Source organism: Branchiostoma belcheri, unplaced genomic scaffold, assembly GCF_001625305.1.
Source record: "Branchiostoma belcheri isolate BF01 breed outbred unplaced genomic scaffold, Haploidv18h27 scaffold1, whole genome shotgun sequence".
In the NCBI taxonomy this organism is placed as follows: Eukaryota; Metazoa; Chordata; class Leptocardii; order Amphioxiformes; family Branchiostomatidae; genus Branchiostoma; species Branchiostoma belcheri.
In genome coordinates, this window is record NW_017802379.1 from 9,549,617 (window position 1) to 9,573,223 (window position 23,607).

The 23,607-nt window shown below is 43.0% G+C and overlaps 3 protein-coding genes across 5 annotated transcripts in view; 1 reads left to right on the plus strand and 2 right to left on the minus strand.

Moving 5' to 3' along the window:
• Positions 1–12,096, plus strand: part of LOC109477653 (sarcoplasmic/endoplasmic reticulum calcium ATPase 1-like) — a 53,147-nt gene extending 41,051 nt beyond the window's left edge. For 2 of the 3 annotated variants that reach the window (XM_019779093.1, XM_019779027.1), the window contains exons 14-22: positions 499–662; positions 1,314–1,431; positions 1,903–2,126; positions 3,014–3,275; positions 3,649–3,820; positions 4,291–4,476; positions 4,822–4,924; positions 5,523–5,789; positions 7,938–8,908. In XM_019779093.1, the coding sequence (XP_019634652.1) occupies positions 499–662; positions 1,314–1,431; positions 1,903–2,126; positions 3,014–3,275; positions 3,649–3,820; positions 4,291–4,476; positions 4,822–4,924; positions 5,523–5,789; positions 7,938–8,201 (1,760 nt within the window). In that variant the 3' untranslated portion in view covers positions 8,202–8,908. Of the gene's footprint in view, positions 1–498; positions 663–1,313; positions 1,432–1,902; positions 2,127–3,013; positions 3,276–3,648; positions 3,821–4,290; positions 4,477–4,821; positions 4,925–5,522; positions 5,790–7,937; positions 8,909–11,068 lie in introns of those variants that run through there. The other variant, XM_019779180.1, reaches the window with a different exon arrangement.
• Positions 12,097–12,448: 352 nt separating this feature from the next.
• LOC109483473 lies at positions 12,449–18,368 on the minus strand. The gene is made up of 7 exons (XM_019786539.1): positions 18,094–18,368; positions 16,401–16,481; positions 16,171–16,218; positions 15,293–15,351; positions 14,555–14,633; positions 14,021–14,149; positions 12,449–12,920 (listed from the first exon to the last, which is right to left on the minus strand). Exons 1-7 carry the CDS (start codon positions 18,220–18,222, stop codon positions 12,678–12,680), a joined length of 768 nt encoding a protein of 255 aa, XP_019642098.1. The 5' UTR covers positions 18,223–18,368; the 3' UTR covers positions 12,449–12,677.
• Positions 18,369–19,101: 733 nt separating this feature from the next.
• Positions 19,102–23,607, minus strand: part of LOC109487291 (sialin-like) — a 10,188-nt gene continuing 5,682 nt past the window's right edge. The window contains exons 6-12 of the mRNA XM_019791307.1: positions 23,169–23,255; positions 22,053–22,180; positions 21,709–21,858; positions 21,329–21,461; positions 20,741–20,985; positions 20,248–20,394; positions 19,102–19,707 (exon numbers count right to left, since the gene is read on the minus strand). Coding sequence (XP_019646866.1) covers positions 19,636–19,707; positions 20,248–20,394; positions 20,741–20,985; positions 21,329–21,461; positions 21,709–21,858; positions 22,053–22,180; positions 23,169–23,255 — 962 coding nt within the window. The 3' untranslated portion in view covers positions 19,102–19,635. The remainder of the gene's footprint in view (positions 19,708–20,247; positions 20,395–20,740; positions 20,986–21,328; positions 21,462–21,708; positions 21,859–22,052; positions 22,181–23,168; positions 23,256–23,607) is intronic.

The window sequence follows — 23,607 nt, forward strand, 5'->3', positions numbered from 1 at the left end:
AAAAAGTTTCCTAGTGTATTTTCAGCACCAGTATGTGAAAAAGTTGCAAAAGTGTACTGGGTTAGCTCCCCTACTGTCATGTCATGGCCTCTGTATGGTCCTATACAACACAGCTGTTGGAAGGGTGTTTTAAGCTCTATCAGGGTTATCACTAGTATTTTTTCACAGCATAGGGGTCAGGTACAGAAGGACAAATTTCGCGGTGCAAGTTGTGCATTGAAACTCACACAACCCCCTGAGACACTATTTCTCATTTATTGAGAGTCAGATTTTGTGAAGTTAAGGCTATAGCTTCATTCTTAAGTTATACTTTCATTTTATGCAAGATTTATGAAGGTTCTCCCCCAAAAACACCCCTATGCTGGTTGGAAGACAGGATAGGGGTCCAAATCACAGCATAGGGGGTCCAGATTACAGCATATGCTCAAAAGGCTATGGTCCTTTCTTTCTTTGTCACAATGTCGTCCCTCATGTCTGTAACATGGTTGTGTCTGTTAGGACTGAGCAAGGCCGAGAAGTCCAACGCCTGCAACAAGGTCATCCAGCAACTGATGAAGAAGGAGTTCACCCTGGAGTTCTCCCGCGACCGCAAATCCATGAGCTGCTACTGCACGCCAACCAAGGCCACCAAGACGTCCGTCGGAAACAAGATGTTCTGCAAGGTTAGTACTCACGCTCTTCTCTTGGCCTAGGGCTCAACAAGGCGGAGAGGTCAAACGCCTGCAACCGTGTTTTCCAGCGGATGATGAGGAAAGAGTTCACGCTGGAGTTTTCCCGCGACCGTAAGTCGATGAGCGTGTACTGCACCCCCAACAGAACCACCCGGTCGGTCGGGAAAGACCGGATGTTCTGCAAGGTTTGTGGGGTAACCCAAGTGTGTGTGTGTTTGTGTCTGACAGTCACTGCATTGTCTTGAACTGTCAGCTTGCAAGAATTAGAGACTGAATGACATTATTGGTAATGTATTGCAGTTGAGGTAAAAACATGGAATGAGAAATATTTTGTGATGGTTGATTATGCATGGTTTTTATAATATATTCTTGACGTAATACGTCTTGGTGAAGGCACAATGAATCACATGGGATAATTCCATAGCAAAATATGTTTGAAGTTGCAAAGGAGTCAGGATCACTTTTTTACATTCTGATCATCATTCATAGTGTATTGAAGTATTATTTACCATTTTGTTTTGCCTTACCTCAGGTTTTAGAATGAAACAATCATTTTCACAGCTTTTGAGAGGGAAATATGTGTATCGACAACTGTCACTACTTTCATGTTGACATGATATTGTATTGATCTCTACAACACAGGGTGCACCTGAGGGTATTCTGGACCGTTGTACCCATGTCCGTGTGGGAACCACCAAGGTCCCACTGACCCCCGGCATCAAGAAACAGATCCTGGACATGGCCACTGAGTACGGCACAGGTGAGCCAGGCTGTGTCACTGTCTGTTCTACTCAAGCCCCTGTCATACATAGCCGAATATACCACCTGAACACTGCCGAACTCCCCCCAACCATGGTTAGGAGTAGGTCGGGAGAAAGGTTGGCCGGAGTTTGGCTGTGCCAGGAGAATGTATGAAAGTGTTTTCAAACATCCAGGTACAAATGTATGGGCGGGCCATGGTTGGCTGTGGTCAAGAGGAGGTCAGCAGTGCTCAGGCCATGTTTTGGGGGTCAAATTTGACTCAAATTTAACTCAAATTTGATTCGATTTGTATAGAAAGGCATGGCTTTAATCTAGTCAGATGGCTCCCAAACTTAAGCCAGCCTTGGTTGGTTGGTGGTCGGGGGAAGGTTCTGAATGTGTGACGGTTTACTGATGGGGTAGTTTTTCCGTATCTCAGCATTTTTGGTGGCAGGAGACTGACGTGCCGTGTGCTCTTTGCTTGTTACAGGCAGAGACACCCTGCGTTGCCTGGGTCTGGCCACCATCGACAACCCACCCAAGCGCGAGGAAATGGACCTGGACGACGCCCGCAAGTTCACGCAGTACGAGAACAACATGACCTTTGTGGGTATGGTGGGCATGTTGGATCCCCCCCGTAAGGAGGTGGTTGCCTCCATCCAGGAGTGCTACGGTGCTGGCATCCGTGTTATCATGATCACTGGCGACAACAAGGTAGGAACTCTCAAAACCCTCTTAAGGCATGTTGGGCCATTTTGCTTGCAAAGTGCACAGCAAAAAGACCAAATCAGTAATATGCTGGTAACTCTGCCTTTTGTTGTGGTACCATTCTTTTGTTTCTAGCAGCATATTTAGTAGAACCGGGTAGAAAATGAGTCAAGCAACCAGATGAACTCCCAGACGAGTCGTTTCATCATTTTCATCAGTTTCAGTCACTAAAAAAAAATAGGAGATGCTACCTGAAATGACTTCCCATCATTTTCAGTAAGATAGTGAATGCTATCTAAAAGGACTGACTCCTCAGAGAATTTATCCGTTTGCTTGATTTCTTTGTGTATTAGGCCACAACAAGTAAATTTTATGGATGACGTCCTTTGGAGACCCTAAATCTAATGCGAGAGGGCGAAAAAAACACAAGAAGGGCCCTAAAAAACAAGATGCCTAGATTAGAAATATACTAAGAGACGACAAATGTTAGGACACAAATTGAATGAGGTGACACAGTGTAACAAGCAAGAAATCTTTTATTCATCATCAAAACAGCAATAAATCAGGTGGAAAAGTGGACAGTGAAAAATTTTCTGTTATTGACAGGATGGTCCTGTCAATAGTGCAAACTTTCTGTTATTGACAGGATGGTCCTGTCAATAGACACTTTCTTCGCGTTACGGGTTTCACGCCAATCTGACGATTTGCGCGCGGCACTGTCGTGACTCTTTGGTCATAGTTACAGGAAGCGAAACTTCTTGGTTTTTTTTCTAGGAAGAGGCCAAAATCAATGCGCGCGCGGACGTCATCCATAAAATTTACTTGGTGTGGCCTTATGTAGACTTCTGTTGATAAAACTGTTGGTTAACATGTACTGATTGTGTTCCCTTCAGCTGACTGCCCTGGCCATCTGCCGCAGGATCGGCATCTTCGAGGAGGGTGAGGACTGGACCGGCCGGGCGTACACCGGCCGCGAGTTTGACGACCTGCCCCCAGTGGACCAGGCCAGCGCCACCGTCCGCTCCCGTCTGTTCGCCCGTGTGGAGCCCACCCACAAGTCCAAGATCGTGGACTACCTGCAGGCTGCCGGCGCCATCGCGGCCATGACCGGTGATGGTGTCAACGACGCTCCCGCTCTGAAGAAGGCTGATATCGGTACTTACCATGCTCCTTTTCCTTTGTTTTCCTGAGACGTACATGTACGTTCCCTGGTGGGGTCATACCAAAATGGTGCATACTGCTCTCTCTGCTTAGCACTTATGAGAAATAGTATGGAATTGAAAGTTACACCACTATGACACACTCTGACTATCATGTTTCATCAACTCAACCTACAAAATGTATGTTCTGACAACTCTGATAACCCTATGTCAAAATGTAGGGGTGTCAGAACAAAGGGGTGTTGGAACATACGACTGTCCCTGCACTAGCCCCCTACTATAGTGGCCCCTGTGGTATAGAAACAGAGATAAGCACCTCCCCATACAGGTTTGGGAAGGATTTTAACTGTTTTTTAAACTGTGCTCAGGTATTGCCATGGGATCCGGCACTGCTGTGGCCAAGTCTGCGTCTGAGATGGTGCTGGCTGATGACAACTTCTCTTCCATCGTGTCTGCCGTGGAGGAGGGCCGTGCCATCTACAACAACATGAAACAGTTCATCCGTTACCTCATCTCCTCCAACATCGGAGAGGTGGTCTGGTGAGTGTACTGTTGTGATGTTGTTTAGTTCCTATGACTGGTAAAATGCCTCAAGGCGTAACATGCTAGTTTTGTACAGTAATCACAAGCTGCATAAGTCCAGGCTGTTGTTGCTCACCCAACCTGCATGCTACTCAGAAGGGTTGTAAACTTTATAATCCCTTGACATTAAGCCGTTGTCCACTGTTCATTGAACTTGTAAAAATACTTCACGGGAATACAATGAACCTTTATATACTGTACATAGTTTGTGTTAATCGGTCAGAACCAGTGGAAAAGTAGCTCAACTGTTCATTGAGCATAAATGGTAGCCTGGTTACCAAACTAAGTCTCTGTTTTCCTCTCTACAAATAGATTTTTGCAGGGAAGATGAAAGAGATTGGGGAGCTTAAATAAGTTTGGTAACCAGGCTATGTAAATGGTTGCAGATCGCTTTAACTTTTTTGCTTTCTGCCATGTTTTCTCCCCAGTATCTTCATGACTGCTGCGACTGGCATGCCCGAGGCCCTGATCCCTGTGCAGCTGCTGTGGGTGAACCTGGTGACTGACGGTCTGCCTGCCACTGCCCTGGGCTTCAACCCTCCCGACCTGGACATCATGGACAAGCCTCCTCGCAACCCCAAGGAGAGCCTCATCAGCGGATGGCTGTTCTTCAGGTACGGAGGTCAAACTAGAGTACTGTAAATTCACTTAACATTCGCGGGGACTTAATTTGGTGGTAGGGAGGCAAAAGGGGCATTCGCACAGAAAACTGACTAACATTACAATGTTTGCCATGTGATGATCAAGACTTCATGGTGGAAAGGTCACTGCAAAAACATCAAACATAAAACCACTGAATGTTTCATAACGTAGTGTACATCAACTTGCTTAGTGTCCTTTGAATCCCTGGTAAAGCAGTAGATGTTGACATTTGGCTGACTTGTGTTGGCTCCTTTTTTGATTTCAAGAGATACACTCTAACGGAGAGAAATTCAATGTTACATTGTATTCCTGAAAAGGTACATCGCTGTTGGTCTGTACGTCGGTGCCTCCACTGTCGGTGCTGCCGCCTGGTGGTTCATGTTCTACGAAGACGGCCCGCAGCTGTCCTACTTCCAGCTGGTAAGGAACGCTAGTCTTTCTCTTCCTCTATCTGTATCACCGTTATAGCCTACCTGGAGTTTTTTTCTGTCATCTCAATTTTGTTCGACGTAACGTTACGTCGAGTGCTGGGAAAATTTTGAAATCTTGAACCTCTGAAATGCTACTCCCTGGATTTTGCTGGTAGACTAAGCTTACTTTAATGACATCTTTACTCCCTGATTTTTGTCTATGGATTGGGCAAAATTATTGTCATGAGTGGCAGAATTTGACAGAAAGACAGACACTGGCTAGAATACTAGTCTGTGTGATACAGTTATTGCAGATTCAGAGTGTTTTCAGTTTCATATTTGTTGGTACCGTAAAATATTGACGTATTGACACGGACCGTGGTGAACTTTGGGTAGGTTGTTGACTGAGAAATTATGGGTTCCTGGCTGATAACGAAAGAACAGTTCAATCTTAAGGACAACTAAAGTAGTCTGCAGTTACCCAGTATTATATCTCGGTTTGAAAAATGTTTTATCTGTCTCGAGTTAAACATATTCTATGAGTTCTAAATGTTCAGGAACTCAACGACATTGTACTTCCTATTGTTAACAATGCTTCTTCCCGACAGACCCACCATCTGCACTGCCACCCCAGCGCCGAGGAGTTTGAGGAGGAGTTTGGCGAGGGATTCGACTGTGAGATCTTTGAGGACCCCCACCCCATGTCCATGGCCCTGTCCGTGCTGGTCACCGTGGAGATGTGCAACGCCCTGAACAGCCTGAGCGAGAACCAGTCCCTCATCCTCATGCCTCCATGGCTGAACTTCTGGCTGCTGGGAGCCATCTGCCTGTCCATGTTCCTCCACTTCGTGGTCCTCTACGTGGATGTCATGTCCGTAAGTACACTTCACCTGGCCTCCGGGTTGTTCAAGTCTAAATGCCTGCAGTGTGGACAAGGTGTCAGGACATTTCACTGCCAAGATATCTCACTGTTAGGGCTATCATCGTTAGGGTTAGGGTTAGGGTTAAGGAGCACGTCGGCAGAACGTACTGCGCCTGCGCAGAACCCTGGATTTTTGCGGTTTTAGTTGGATTTTTGGTCAACGTTGCATCTGAATTTTGCCTGTTGCAGACGACATCTTTTCCGACATAACATTTGAAAACTACTGTAGGAATGCTAACCTTATATGAGCAAATACAACCTTATATGAGACGTTCTGCCAAAGTGCTATGTACAACACATTGCGGGTTTTGCGCAGGTGCAGTACGTTCTGGGTTAGGGTAAGGGTAAGGGTAAGGGTTAGGGTTAGGGTTAGGGTTAGGGTTACCGGTAGTGTTAGTGTTAGGGTGAAGGTAAGAATTAGGGTTAGGATAGAGGTTAGTTAGTGTTGGAGTTGGGAATAGGCCTCCCCTTGACCCCAAAACATCCTGACAGGGAAACATCATGGCCATGGACACCACATTGGGTAATAGCCTCCATAGCAGACCTCACTGGATATTTTTTTCAAGTACGCACAGTTTTCTGATAGATACATGTACCAGGTTCTTGCTTGTTAAAATCTGATGGCCATCCACCAATCTGAAAATCAGAACCTGTATACAATCAGAACATGGTATATACATTGTAATTAGAATTCTGTGTGTAGTTGGAGGGAAAAATGCTTGTTGGGTTTTGCAATGCAGGCTAGTCAGGTTATGTCTTTGAAGGTAAGCTACAATGTATGTGTAATCTTGACTAAGGCATGGCTGGAACGCAGTAAAACTACAGTTGGGAAGCAGTATATCAAGATTGAGCTGTTTTCAGTAACCATGATAGCTATGGAAGAAATTGTGAACCTGCTAACCATGTTGAATTTGCTGCATGTACTTTAACGTACACATGCATGTGCATGTAAAGATTTTGCTGAACAGGTGCTTCCATTAACATTGTCAAACAAAATTAATGACTTTGAGTGCATAATGATGATTAACCTTGTACAACATTTTTTGGTCAAAACTGGTAAATGCACACTAATTGCATGATTAACAGAAGCCTTGATCTCTTTCTCTGTTAACTTGTATCATTTTGAATTCATATTTTTGTGTTTTTTTGCTAACAACCTTTGGTGCATGCATGTTATTTTTTTTTTATTGTAACACACGGCAACTAATCCTTTTGCTGACATAGATTAGTTGATTGCATGGAAATACTGGTAAGTGTGACCACTAACAGTTGAACTTTGCTATTTTGGTGCATGGTGTTTTCCCATTTAATCATATCAATGTTTGTAATGCTTTGTAGTGGTACCTTTTTTGTCTGTCAGTTCTCTTCATACTGGAAAATGTGAAACTTTTGTGGTGGCTTTATATCACTGTAGAAGGGATAGGGAGGTTTTCAGTGTTCAAAATTTGAGGTTGAAACAATTCTATGGTACAGGGAAGATATGTTTGTGGTGTCTTGAATTTCCAGGGCTAAGAAAAGAAAACCACCTTGAAAGTTTCACCTTTTGCAGTGTCCAAATGATTTTTCAAGCCAGAATATCAACAAATGCAAGTTTGTTGTAAGTACCAGTTCCTCTCTCTGATAACCGGTAGTTGTTACTCAGGAGTACAGTCAAACCTGTACTTCTGGCCAGCTTTGCATAATGACCACCTGGACATGGCAGCCAAGTTTCGATGGCCCCTTATCTTTTTTAAGCATGAAGAATCCTGTCTATAGTGGCCACTTGTGACTGAAGCTACATGAGTGGTCACTATAGACAGGTTTGACTTCACCGTCCAAATTCCTTGTTCGAAATTTTTTACAGTGACAGTTTCTTTCCCCATACGGCCAAGCTTTGGAATTCCCTCCCTGACAAGTGTTTCCCCACCAACCTACAATCTACAGGCTTTCAAATCAAACGTTCACCGCCATCTCTTGACATAGCCATGTTTCTCTCATCTTTCTAGTTCAATGCCGAGAAGTGGTCGCATAGGCCTTGCATTGAACTACATGTACTCCAATTAAAAAAAATTCCTGTTGCTGAATGTTCTGAATAACTCTTTCTCCTGTGTCCCGTCCACAGACTGTGTTCCAGGTGGCACCACTGAATGGCGAGGAATGGTTCGCTGTGCTGAAGATATCCACTCCTGTCATTTTACTGGACGAAGTCATGAAATACATCGCTCGCAACTTCATCGATGGTAAAGACCCAGATGCTAAGAAATACATAAGTCCTAAGTCCGAGTTTCTTTGGTACTTTGCCGTCATTGGGGCTTTTATAGCTATCATCTACATGCCACCTCACACCTTGTCACTGACTCGGCTTCTAGAACATCTGTCTTCATAAGAAATAACATTCCATTCAAAACTAGGGGGAACATTCCAAAATCTTAGTGCACATATTTTTAAAAAAAGACCTCAGTATGTAAGGGAAAAAGGGTGGTGTTAAGTTATTATTGACCATCCACATGTGCAATTTTCAGATGGTTACAACTGCCCATTCCAAAAATTATTTTATGTGTTGAACAAGTTTTCCAAAACAAATCAGGGGAAAATGCTTTATTATTACTACTGTATCACTTGAAAAACCTGTATGTAAACTATTGGATCTGTAGAGACATGAGATCTAAAAATTGTTTAAATGTGTAACTTTTTTGTGCTTTGGGGGACTAGCATTCGGGGGTTAGAAATGTTCAGTTTTTCTACTGGTGGAAATTCTTAGCTAAATAATGCCGCTGTTGTAGCGTTCTAATTGTTCTGTGTTCTCTCAATTTTTAGAGGTTAAGTGATAATGGTAAGAGTAGAGGTAGTGGTGATGGGATATAAGGTAGCTACGACTGGTGTATGATGAGAGATGCCATGCATGCAAACGTGCCGGACTAACGAAACTTTGTAACCACCCACTACTAGCTACCGAGGATGATTTCAAAGGTAGGCATGCCACGGTCTGCCATTGACATTGTATTACATCGCCTCCCTGGTTGTACATATGCATTATTGGTGCATTTTTATTGAGAAATAAAGTGCATGTTGTAACCCAACAATCCATCCCAACCTTCTAGTAGTTGCAGTGTTTTCTCTCCCATTCAGATGTGGTTTGGGGGCATTGTGATGCTGCCTGTGCGTAGTGTGGAGCATGACGTGTGGGTTGTTACCGTGTGTCTGACGTGTCTAACCTCGCCCTGACCTTGCCTCGTCGCATGCACGCACACACACGTAGTGCAACTGTTGGGTTAAAATTCTTGAACAGAAAAAAAAAGCCCAAAAAAATGCAATTTGTCACCTTGACTTGCTACAGTCTTCTGAAGGCCACTAAAAAGGCCACAGAAGAACTGTGATGTCACACAGAACATGAAAACATTATGCCATTATCGTGTCTTATGTGAGTTGTTCACTTTACAAAGGACATGATGTGGGTTAAGACAACATGCACCACATTTGCACCCCCCTTGACCTAACCTCAACCTTTCTCTCTAACACTGCCTGCAAACCCTTACCTTCTTGATACAGCGTTTAACTCACTCTTATAAGCCATTGCAAGTCACTGTGCACTAGCCAGTGTGTTATTGTTAAACAGGGGAACTTGACTTGAAGCTGTAATGTCTTCCCCCTGGTTTTGATACAATGCCTGGTTGGTGCACTCTTCACATGTGTAGCTACTGCTTGCCCATATTCCTAACCCTGCACCCATTGGTTTGGTTGATGGAGTGAGGACAGTACATGTAGTAGGAGCATGTCTGCTGAACAGAACTACCAGTGTGGTGTGCTGATGACCCTGCCTCCCTGTAAGCCCTTTCTGGCACCCTTTCTAGACACGCATCTCAAACAACGGCTGCATTTGTCACCTGCCTTCCCCCCATGCACACTGTATCCTTTGAATGCCAGTGGTGAATGCTCTGACTTAAATTAAACCACCAGAAGTACTACCTTGTCCACAAAACAACCTAAATCCATAATAGAAGATAAATCCTAAACAATTTAAAGCATTTAACCATGAAAACCCCTCACGTGAAGAAAACATACCTAATGGTTTGACACATACATTACATTATTTCAGCCTCAAAAAACAAAAGTGAACATTTTTGTAGCTAAGTGGCCCTTTTATGAATTTGTACAAATCTGTACAATTCTGTCAGTCAAGTCACCATGCTCCTAGAACGTAGCCAGGTATCCATCCGTATGTGGCTGCCCGTACCCTATCCAGACATTGGGAAAATAGGGTTGGGTATAGGGCCCACTGAGGCGGATGGGTGCCAGGCTATCTACAACATCCATCCATGTTTTGTTAGTTGACTTTTTCATATCCTGAGGTCTTCCTTCCGAGTGATCTGTTTTATGCACACTCTACACATGTTGTGGCCCTTTCCCCTTCCCTTGGTATCCACCTCCAAACGCTACATGTGTGGATGGACAGATGTGAGACTTTAAACTCCACCAATCATTTCTTGCTGTAGGATTTTATCTACCCAAAAAATCCATGGAATACTTGATTTTGAAAATTTGTCATCATAAAATAACTTTCATCGCAATAGTAAGAGGTACACAACTCGTAAATACAGGTAAAAGTGCAGTAAGAAAAGAACCAAAACACATCAGTTTCTGTTAATGTTGCTGTTCTTTCCATGAAAGTCGGCCTTAAAGCCTACCTCATTACTATTACTTCTACAGTTCCAGCTATACTACTGAAATAAGGGCTATATTGAGCATCTTCCAGAGTACCATCTCCAAGCTCGAACTTTCCCATTTGTCAAATATTTGATTTCATCATCTTGTATTTGTTTACTGTTGATTATTATTTTTTTGTTCCACAATAACCTGGCTGAGTTCCGCATGCGATCAGCTTTATTTTCAGTTTCACCTTTTTTTTCAGTTTTTCAACTTTTTTGCATGTGCTTCCTACTTCAGTTATACCTTCATGTACATTTTCTTACTAAGTACAGCTCGGATTTGTGGACCCAAATCCAGACGTGGTTTTTGTGGAGTCTGTGGAACCAATCCTGTTGCTTTCTTGCACGGAGTTACTTTTTGTTTTTATTTTATTTTCAAGTACTTCTTTACGTTTCTTTGAGCATGCACATTTGGTAGCGGTCTCTTGGGCCTTTTCATTCCATCCCACTATCCTTTGCGGCGGAGCGTCCATCCCAGGAACCAGCCAGGCCGTTATTGTGGAGTGGTCCGACCACTGTAACCACCATGTTTCTTTCCTTCCCACAGTTGCCAGGGCGGATAAGGTGCACTAAATGGTAGACCGCTTGCTGCGCTGGATTCTACCGTGTTCTTCGTGATTAAATATTTACCAACCAATAACTTGCTGCTCCGCCTGTATACATAGGCAGCTGATGATGATGATCACCTTTTTAAAAAAAAATCGACAGAATTTTTAGCAAAACTGATGACATTTCGACAGTTTTATTCGAAGATATATTTTCGTTAGCTAAGACTGCAAAGTTGGATTTTGGCAAATAAATCTTGACAAGGCCAACATTTTAAGCAGACGACGTGGAAAAAAATTGCAATAAATGTTGCTGCCTTTGAATTCGGCGGTACGAGAGATGAACATGGCAAACTTGTAAGAAAAGCAGAAGTTATGCAACAGGTTTTGTACAGTGTTTTTTACCTGCAGGTTCTTGTGTTGAATGAAGTATAGATAGTCAAAGAACTTAGGCAACATGGAATGAAAGGAGGCAAAAATGTGCGATTTTAACAGTGAAAAGTCTAGAGATTGGGGAATGTGAAAGGTGGAAGCAGTAATAGAACAGATGAGCAATAAGTCTGACAAAAAACTAGATCCTCCTTGCACTTCATGCCTAGTTCTGTGCAATAAAGTTAGTAGACGTAGTCAAATTGTATAGGTGAAATTGCAATGGAAAAATTGCTATTTATCTTGACTCCCATGTGTGGCAAACTTAGCTACTGTAACTCTTTGCTTTAGTGTAGCCCAGACTGCATTTAATAAAAAAAACGTGGAATAATAATTATCCTTGGAAACGCGAAGCATGGTGATATATTTAAAGAAGAAGAGCGAATCGTGGGCTTGCCGTAATGTAAGAGATATACCTCATTTTGTACTTCCTAGGCATACATGCAGAAGCCATATGGGACAGTTACAAGTTTAAGTCGTTCTGTTTTTCATATATTCGATCTGACTTGGTGTTTCCATCCTCCTTGTGGAGTATTCTAATGTTACAGATGTACAAAAAATGAGAGCAATAAAATCTTCTTGTGTGGTTTTAAAAAACCGGGTCAACCTGGTCCGTTATATGTCAGTGGAACGTCCGTTAACATTTAGGTGGTTTGGGGATTTAGGGATGAATGAATGTTGGTTTAAATGTTGGATTTACTTACAACTGTACTTACATGTGTGAACTGTGTTTGGTCAAAGGTATTACACGTTCCGTGTTACACAAAACAACCCCCCACCCGTACACAACAACAAAGAAACTGGTTTCACATACATCTGTACACCAGGTACTTTAGTATATGAGCTCGTTGGTCAAAACCATGGTTGCAACTTAACCTAATTATGAACTAGCAGCTCCCCGACCAATAAGAGGTCGGTCTCAGGTTCACGGACAAAGCCGTTTGATATATATATGCAAATGTGGTAGGATGCCACTTACAGCTGTCAAAACTGACGAAGGGTATAGGATGTGTCACGCGTGGACAAGGCAAACATATTTGTCAATAAACTACACCAAATGTAACACAAGGAGGCAACCAAACGTCTGGAGATGCTTTCTTTGCCTTTGGAGCAAGTTACAGTCAGCACTTCAAGGAGCAATCTCTCTGACAAGTGCTGGATACAGTACGGATACTGTTTACATCAAGACATGTCCAAACTGTCGTCTATTTCCTCAGGGACTAAGTTCGCACAGAGTTCGTTGTCGTTTTTGTCTGACCCGGGGACCACGTCAGACGGTACGAGGAGAGCCTCCTTGTAGCGACCGTCCATCCACATGAAGCGCTCGGGCGCCTGGAGAGCGTGCTTCCGGACAAACTCCTCGGCCGTGCCCCAATCCACGTACGGCATCACAAGCTTACAGCCCCACGTTACAATGGCAAGAGGCTGGAAGACGAAAGACTCAAGTTAACCAGGAGAAAACGTTACCACAAGCCGTCAGCAGGAAACCTGAAGCAAGAAAACCGTGTCCTAACGATACAAAAATGCTAAGATGCACTTCTACTAGTGTACTAGCAAACAACCATGCGCGGTTTTAAAAACAAGCTATAATGCGATCAGCCTGATATTTTACTGATACGTGGATATTTCAAATGTCAGTCAAATACATACTGATATGACATATGTCTGTACTAATAACCGTTACTTTTGCAAAATATGAGGACGACAGTGTGACATCGGAAATGGTGTCGGCAGGTAACACACCGGTTCCAGTGACTTTCCAGTCTCTCTATAAAGGTAGGTGACAGCATATCATCTTTGGACTTGAATGACAGTATGTCAAACCCTGTCTCTGGGACCAGACTCCAAATTTAGAAATAGAACTACCAGTACCACAGCGACTAGCCAAAGATAGTCACTGACACAGTCCGACATGTCGGAATATCACAACTATAAATAGGGAAGTCATCTCCACTTGATCATGATCGTTCTGTAAACACATTCCATAGTTGTCATTTTGACACTGCCGTCTCGAAAAGTTAATTATAGGTCAGGGTAAAATTGCCGATGTTTAACATTCCGATGGAGGTTGCAGCTGCCTGAGTATGTCAAATTCATGGTCAACATCGTCAGATGTTTTTTAGGGCTGCAAAGGCAGTGCGATGCAAATAAAACTGGTTCTATGAGAGGGGGCCGTCAAGTTTTGACAAAGGACTCGTCCCAGATACTTGAGCTAAATAAAATGTCTTCCTACTGGGAAAATGCAAAGGTACAGAGTAGAAAGTCATGTTAGGGATTTGGTCCCCGTTGTTTTGATCGCATTCGATTCATTGGCTATGGTTAACAGTAACTGGTTCTAGATCCGGCAAATACTAGTAACGACCGATCTCATACTAAAAGTCATAGCCCCGCCCATCTCCCGCAAAACATAGAAATGCAAACAGTTGACGGACACACAGCCGCTCTCTCATTGGTCGAACTGCTAATTGTCATCCTCTCATTGGTCAAACTGGTAATTGTGTTTGACGGGATCTCTCTATACCCACCCTGGTTGGTTCCAGTTTCCTGTACGGGGTGATGATGTGACGCCTCAGGCAGCCCCGGGCCAGGTGTTTCAGCTTGCTGACCTGCGCAGGGCTGGCACAAGGGTGGTACAGGAAAACCGCCGCACCGTGCTGGAAAGGAACGTTATGATCTTTCATGAACCCAGCGACTGTATAACAGATATCATACCCACACAGGGTCTTAAATGAACTGTAGTTATACATCGGAAGCCTCCTTTAGGCTTTTCTACTGATAAACAGGTATGAATGGTAGAATTTGTAAAAAAAAAGGTCAGTAAGGGTAATATTTCCCGACCACGCGTTAATTGAGTTATCTTTGGTTTCAAGTACCGCAAACTGTAAAGCTACAATCATTGTTAAAAAAATATGTGGATTACTTAACTTTATTGCTTTTGAACCAAAACCGACATCACACACAAACTGCGCTCGCAATTGCCAGGATATTATGAATGAATGGGTCGAGATCTGTACGGTACGTTTATAATTTAATCAGAAGTATTTATGGTGATGTCTGACCTCCAGAGCGTGCACCCATCTCTGGGGCGGGATGTACCGGTACTCTCCGTACGCAGGCGCGATGGGACGGTGCTTCCCACTGTTTGGTACAGAACGCTACATGTTATCTATATCGATTATTCAATGATTCATCACCAAGGACAGCACTCATGCCCACACATTCCTGGATAAGATTGGTGTTTTTTTGTTGCTTTTTATGGCTTCACCACATCACGAAGTGCTGAAACATATTGTTTTCTCTCCTGTTTCTTCTCCTTCTCCTGCCATTTTTTCAATGTATCAATCATTCTCACCACTGGTGAGTTCGACGTATATCACAACTTAACGAGCCTTAAAACTGAACAACACGGAACATAATAGGGAATATTAATCTTGAATTTCTGCATGCTGTCGTCTTCTTTCCGACTTAAGCACAAGCACAGGCGGCGAGGGAGAGAGACCTGTCCTTGGTGCTGAACACCATGCACACACGTACGCACACGCACGAACGCTCGCACGCATCCACGCGCGCGCGCAAACACACACACACAAACAAACGCACACACACACACACACACAAACAAAAGCACACACAAACACGTACACACACACACACACACACGCAGACCTGTCCTTGGTGCTGAACACCACACCACACACAAGGCGCCAACAGCAAGTACAACCATTACATGTTATCATAAACCTTTGATATGTTTACACGGTTACAAATAGGCTGTAAAGACGTCCTGACTATCCCACCTTGTTGGTATTGTGTCCGGGTAGTCAATGGGTCCATCCGTTAGACAGGAATGCCAGGCCTGATGCACAAGAAGTTGATTTCAGGTAGACGTAGCTGTGCTTGTATACATGTGTAACAAGCAAAATATACCCCTTCTTTTAATACCAACTGGTTGTGTACACGGCACATCAAGTACTACAACTTACAAGAATGGGCGTATTAATGATAAAAATCCACAACTTATCGAGTCATCCTGTCAAAAAACAAACATATTCGTACCGATGACATACTAGTAACCTTCTTTTGGAGAGTGGCCACCTACACATAACAACCACCTGCCTAATGAGACCACTTCCCATCGGCACAAGCATTAATGATCACTTGTCCGCATTTTATATCGGTTACGCTTAGTTGGCTTATTTTTAGCGCTTTTTTGGGCATTTTTGTCGGTAACTTTACATAGAAAACGGAGGGGGCCCTAAATTCGCCACTGTACCGTAAATTTGCCACTTTATGTTTCCTTATTTTTTTGACTATCCAGCAGTGATATTGATAATACTATTATAAAAGTGGCGAATTTATGGTACACCTACGCAAATATACACAATATTACGTCGCGTCATAACCGGCATGACCTATGACCTTGATATTCGATCAATCACCATGGTAACACGTACGTAAAAAGTCCAACAACAATAATGATATAACGGCAAAACGTGTCTTGGCTCTTGAAATTGGCCTTTAAAAAATAAGATTCAGAAAAAAAGTGGCGAATTTAGGGCCCCCTCCGTTATACAATGTATGTATATATAACATATGTGCAATGATAACGAAAGTTCACTGTGTCTCCCAGCTAGGTAGGATGAAAACGTCATGCAGATAACTATATAGTCCATACCCGATCCTTCACTTCATGACATTCTTCAATTGGAGGGATGTCAACTTCCTGTTGGTGAAATACAGAATCAACACAGTCACACATTCAAACAGGTAGAACAACAAAACATTGACGCAAAAGTCGGACAGTGACTTGCAGTGACGTTACATTTCCGCCAGATGGCGCCCCTCGGTATATGGCGGATGTTACCTCCGTGTACGGAATGAATAGCAATCGTAAATTGAAGTTACCTTTTTGGAGAGGTCCGGCCACGTCGGCTCGGGACATTCATACTCAACATTTGACCCGTCCCAGTCTACCTCCAACATGTGCTGAAGGGGGACAAACAACAGTTTCCTTTAAAGTTCAATTGAAACCTCCAACAAGAAATGACAGATTTCAGATTTCTGGGAAATGTATTGGGTATTGTGAGATATTATGTGGAGATACCAGATTGAATTACACCATAGAATGGATTATTACGGTTGTATGGTGTAACTTACTCTGGTTTTACACAAAGGTTTATGTTTCATACCATGATTACACAATACACATTCCTGGCGACCTCATGATCCAAATCCTACCACCAAGGACATGCAGGGCCACAACCCTGTCAATCAACTGAAAATCAATCTCTACCCACTCACTTCCAACCCTTGCTGCTGCTGATAACAAAATACAGAATTCCGCCTAAGTCAGTGCCACCCAAAACAATACTTCTGTCCTGGTAGCAATAACTTGGAAAGTTACACTATATACAGCATATTTGAAATAAAGTGTCGCCCTCAAGGAGCTTTTTTGAGTACAAATACTTTTCACGTTTCAGTAAGCGACTTATTTCACTGTAGCATATTTTTCTACAAGTCCTCATTTCCCCCGGCAACGAGGGTTTAATAAATGATAGGGCGAGAACCCCAGGCGTTACCAGATGCTGGCAATTCATTGGCTGTCGTTGATTGAATTACGAGGGGTTTCAGTATCCCCAACGACAGAACGTGATTTGTTTGTAGATTTGACCAATCAGCGATCGATACCACTAACACTATCAGTGTACGTCAACCAATGACCCGGCACGGTTCACACGGGGGCATGCGTAGGCCCGGATTTTGGTCACGTTTCTATCATGGTGAAGTACTATCTAAACCAGACTTGGTGGAACAGTCAGTGGGAAATGCAACAGGATATAGTTATTACATATTATGCATTCGTACTTCCGGATATACGAATAACGTTTATTTGTATATCCATACCAATATACACACTATAAACAAACTACATATGAAGAACAGTATCTGAATTATAAAGGTACTGATTCTAAACTTACTAATTTCTATGCTAGATCGCAACGCGTCTTGGTTCATTCATACAGTCAAATCGAATGAAGTTATACAAAATGATATTACCGAGGTGTAACTCAATAATGGGTCTACGATTATGAATGTGAAATAGACATGGCGAAAGTTAAAATCAATACACAGCTCGGCAGATGTTACTACACGTATTGACTCAAGAACCGGACCTTTTTCTGACATACACAATGTACACTACAACCCTGGAAGGCTGTAATTGGGGGAACGTTCAAAGATTGATTGAAACGTTATTTCATTCCGGCCCCAACGGGACAAAACACAATCATACGCAGTGGCTAGAAAGGCCATAAATTTGAGGGACCCAATACTTTGCAATGCCCTATCCGGCCCCCGAAAATATAAACGCTGTAGGGATTTCTGCAACGTGAAAGTATACTGTAATCTACTTGATACCCAGGTTTGCGACATGGCGTTACAATGTAGCCGGGCGAATCTAGATAGATTCCCCGCATTTTGACATCGGTGAGGCGGGTAAGGGTTGTATACGTGCGGCGCCTCACGGGGAAATATTATCTGTCCGTTTTACCTCAACTATCGCCGTTGGTCATTTTTTAGGGTCACCAAATAATCTTACCTCGCCATCGTCACAGAAATTCTTCGTGAGCCATTCCTTAGGCTGGTCTTCTTGGTCATGAGTATGTCCTGTTGAACACAGTACTGCGATTTGAAGTAAAAGAAGACTGAAGGAGCTTCTCTTCCTCATGGTGTCTTTAAGAGGGTGGATCTGCTCGGTTTATCTTGTCTGGCTCGTGTCTTGTCGTCTGCAAGCTGAGCCTGAGTGTTGCCCGTGTGGTGCCCTCACCACGTAGTCAGCTGTAACACTGTTCCCGGTGAGGTGGTCCGTACAGGCTGGCGTCATCGTGTACAGGGGACGGGCCAGTAGACATAGGGGGGCTCTAGGTGGTACATTTACGTCATTGAAAGGAGACGTGTGTGTTTTTTAAACATTTTCCTCGCTGAAGCAACTTTTGGCGCAAAATATGTGTTGGTTTACAGGATCAGGCAACAGAGAGAATGTTATAAAGGTGTGAAGGTATACCAGGCCATTTGGTTTCCTCACTTTAGAGATTTTCTGTTCAACTTAAAACAGTCGTGTCGCGCATCTGCTTGCAGTGGCTTTTCGGAACAAAGTGAATGCTCACTTGTCTACTACATATAGTCTACGTGGCAAACGTTATACGTCAATGGTTGCCAAGGACATTACACTCTGTGTACAATGCCCTTGTGGTTGCTAATGTCACTTACAAGATTATTCACCCTATACTTTTTAAATTACTGCTATTTTTTAGTCACTGAAGTAGTCTGTTAGGGATTTAGATGCTTTCACTAGGAGGAAAATATGTGTGGGAAAACGCGTAGACTTATTACGGACCAACAATAGTTTATTCAGACATTGGGTACTAGTATATGGGGGTGGTTCACCCAACGTGTTAGGGAACTGTAGCGGCCACGAGTAGAGTGAAGCTTTAAAATTGTTTGATAGTTGTTCGAACTTCAAGTTCAAGAAATCTAATATGTCACACCTCCGAGAAGTATTTACGCTTGTGAATTTCTTGTACTTTATTATTGTGAATTTCTCGCCGATTCTGTCCATATTCCACCGTCATTTCCTGCAGGAAGACCATTTTCACCTAAAATTCTACCTTCTTGTCAGTCTGCGGTTATACCATTTCCCCCTTACATTTCCTGTCACCTTACTTTACTCAAATAGCTACAGACATACAAGCCAACAGACAGGTACACACATCGAAAACAAAGCGCTATGACAGGTCTCGCTTTTAGCTTAATCAGATCCCAGGACGCAGCATTATTTTTATCCGTAGGACAATGTCTTAATTCTTAGGTGCAACTATATTCTAAATGATTATTCCCGTTGTATTTCTTGCAATGATATGTGTGATAGGCATCAGACAATATCACCAGTCATTGTATGTAAAATCATGACTTAAATTTTTCATTCAAAACAACTTTGTAAATCCATTCCCCCAGTAGGCAGGTAGGAAAATCACGGTAGTAAGACTATTCTTTAGTCTGCGTTACACAGTTTCTCAATGTTAGGGGCTAATTGACTCCCTCCGGTAAGTTAGGTTGGCATGATTTATTCAGGCTGGACTATTCATAATTTGGTGTTCGGCATCTCCGCAACCTTCGTCGGCATCTCGGCAAACTCATTGGCGATGACGAGATCCTATGAAAACATGCGAGAACAGTTTTCTACGGTTTTGTGTCATTACCGTACGGTAGGATAGAAAAGTTTGTAGCATAATCAGAATCTCTATTGTCCACATTGACTAACTAGACATCCCTGCGAAGTAATAAAAAAAAACACGATTCTTCAGATCAAATTCGTGTCTCGTCAGAACAAGATGACTTCGGTAATAGCTTTAATTTTGTTTTCTTTTAATTGTAATAAAGTGGCGTTTAAAAGACGCCTCGGCGACGTGATTCTCCTTTGATCTGGGTGATGATCATGATGTCTGTTTTGGTTATTGTTGATGGAGGTGCTTGTTTAAGTATGTGAGCCAGTCATAAGTTTCTCACGAGGATTTAATAATAAACATGCTCTTGAGAGGTAAGGCTATTCTAGCATTTCCTCATGAATTATGCAAATTAGGACCTGATTTGAATGAATTATTATTAGATTAGAAAATTTTCAACTCAATCGCGGTGCTATACCATCGGCTACGCCCCTGCGTCGCCAAAAATTATCACCCTAAGGTAAACGAACCTTGGAATCGATGTTGGGGTCTTGGTCGCCCTCTTCCCGAGCCCATGGCTGGACGTCAGTGCGCATGAACACCACGGTGAAAACCCCTCCCACACCCTGAATAGCCGCTCCTATGTAGAAGATTGTGGACCAGCCTGCGAGGGTTGGCTGAAACAGGTCACAAGTACTGTACATCTGTTCGTATTATTTTAATGGTAGTTATCCCAATAGAATTTCTGCCACGTTATACTAACCCACCAGCGCTAGGATAAAATTAAGTTCATCTGTGTTGGTACTTACATGTACAAAGATAAAATTTTGGATCCAACACAAAAAATGGCTCACACTAGAGCTTTCGACCAGTCACTCTGGTCTTCCTCAGTAGATCACTGACTCGCTGGTCAGTCTATTGAAGAAGGCCAGAGTGAGAACCAGCCTTTGTGTTAGATTATGGCTTAGGTTTTAACTTGACACGAGTTTATGACTAGTTATCAAAATCCCTTTGTGTACTGACATCGTTATCTGTGACAAGTCCGACCAACAGCGGAGCGAAGATGCCAGCAGCGGTTCCCCCCATGTTGGCCAGGGCGAAGGTCACGCCGCTGAACCTGGGCGCGAACTCCACATGGACGGCGCGGAACCCCGCCACCGTCAGCCCGTTGAAGAACTCCGTGGTGCATAGCAGGGCAATGGCGGCGACCGGCTCACATCCGCTCAGGTTCGCCAGGACCACTCCGCAGATTGCCGCGCCAGTAAACCCTTCATTCACAGAGCCAACAACAATAACTAACATTAATCTACATCATAAAGACTTAAGGTCTCCTTAGTAGCCTCGTCGACGATTGTAAACTTTTTCTCAATCATAACATCAGACTCGAGTCTCACGTACTGAAACATCTTAGAGACTTGGCAAGAGACAAACGCAGATGGATTGAACTGTACAGAGACATACACTGATTTGGTCTGTCAATTGTAGTTTGCTAATTGTAATCTGCTAATTTACAGCCAAGAACAGTTAATTATTATTATATATAAAGACTTAACGTGACCATAGTTCTCTGGGTAAGCCACAGTTTTAACTTCGATTTGCCGCAAGTCTTACCTATGATAACGAATCCTCTTCTTATCCACACCTTGGGGATCTTCCCGCCTTGAATCAAGCGGTCGGCTGCAAAGCTTGACGTCAGCATGGAGATCATACTAACGATGAACGGAAGAGCAGACAGCAAGCCATTCTAGAGCAGAAAAAGAGGTTTTAATGGATACAAGGATATTTGGATATTTGTCGTATTGATCGAGGTCCAAAGGGGGATCCTTGAGGAACCCATATCACTACATGTTGCCTACAGGGAAACTGACGTAGTAAGTCGGACCATCATAACAATGTAAATGTATTGTCTGTATGTATGAATACCAGGAAGACTAGTGATGGACCCTAGGGTCCACCGCTAATGGTTATTCTAACAAAGTTTCATAACATACCGCTCTAATGTTGAATCCCAACACAGTTTTCATGTAGTTCGGCAGTTGGGTAACCAGGAAGTAGATTCCCCAGTTCGAACTGAACTGACCAATGACGAGTGCCCAAACGGAAGGCGATGTGAGTAGCTTCAGCCAAGGAACTGCTCGCTTCTGTCGGACAAAATTTCAGTGACATTCAGATCCTTTGCCATTTACCATAAGTTTACAAACTGTATGTATTGTGTACTAAACGTCGAATACATTTATTAGACTTTCTTATACCACATCATTACCAACAGCAAAAGTTAACAAGACAGACTAAATATAATGGAAATCATTTTTGAAAGTTTTGAAAAACGTCATACCTGTTGTTCCCTCAGCCCGGTGCTGGCTTCGATGTACTTCTGTTCTTCCTTTGAGATCCGTGGATGTTTTGCGGGAGAGTCGTAAGCCAGGAGAATCCATGCTACGAGCCAAACTGCCACGGAAGCGCCTATAAACAAAAGCCGTAGAAATCCTTTGAAACGTTTTGAGCCATTGAAATATTGTACAGAAAATAGAGTGTAGAAAGAAATGCACTTTTGTCATTGCCCTCATTATAATAGCACCGAAAGAGATAAGTTATTTGACATGGTCGCCAAAATGTTCCCTGTCTTTATTCACTTTCCCAGCCTACAAAAAACTGCACTTCTATTAACTCCTCGCAATTCATACATCTCGCAAAATGTCGGCCATTTAATTTCATAGTCCACTGCACACAGAAAAGAAATCAAACCCAGCAATAACTATATCCAAAGTAGCATTAGCATTACTTATTATCATTTTTACTGTTTATTTTGTTATCACATTCTTGCAATTAGCCCTCGGGCATGAATTTACACCATTGAAACATAAACTCACAAACAGCTTCAGTCCCAACAATAGCCTCTACTGGGCTACAAACGTAGGCCACAGCAAGTAATTTTTATGGATGACATCAGCGCGCGCATTGATTTTCGCCTGATTTTGGAAAAAAAAGAGAACTTTTGTTGCCCTCTGACAGTGGTCAACATTATGTCTGTTGCGCATGCCATGCCGGAACGTGGATGGTAGATAAATATGAAGAGAGGAGACAAGAAAAGGACCTGATTTAGTGTTTTGTTTCTTACTTTGATGCAGTGATATGTGATGCTGGCTGTGTATATGTGATGTTCCCACTGAATCAAAACCATTATTTTGTACAATACGTACTTGAGTCAAAATTTGAAAATGTAGGAACCTTGTTTTTTCGGCCCGTCTTGTTTTGTTTCGCCCGCTCGCATCAGATTTGGAGTCTGCGGAGGATGTCATCCATAAAATTTACTTGCTGTGGCCTTACATACGTCTCAAGGGGTGAAAACGTTTGATTCGATCACGAAGCCCAATAAAAATCATAAAACCATGGTTTTTTGTTTGCGATAACACAACCTCCTTGATTTTACATTTTCAATATGTGTTCTTACCAGGGATATAGAAGATAGCCTCCCAGCCCAGCTCGGCAGCTAGGAAGGCCGACAGTGGGTAGTTGATGACGTTACCGAGGGGCAACCCTACATTGTTGTGACGATTGAACAAAACACACCATATTTATCAATATAAAGGCTAGCGCAACGTTTCAAACCAACGATAGATGGATGAAGCAGGCTGATTTTGCCCTGTCTATCCTGCCCAGGCTTAGTCTCTAACAGACTAACTACGCCGGCTAAATATAGGGAGAATATTTGTCAGGGGAGTTTGGGCGCCTTAGGGTTTGACTGGCTGCGCAGTTTATAAGAAGGGAAAGAGTCAACCCTCCGCGGACTGACTCGCCTGGCCAATATGAATTTACCTACTCTCCAAGCAGAGGTTTGGGTTTTGGGGGTATTTTTAGTGTGTTTTTAGGCTTTTTTGTCGGGGTTTCTC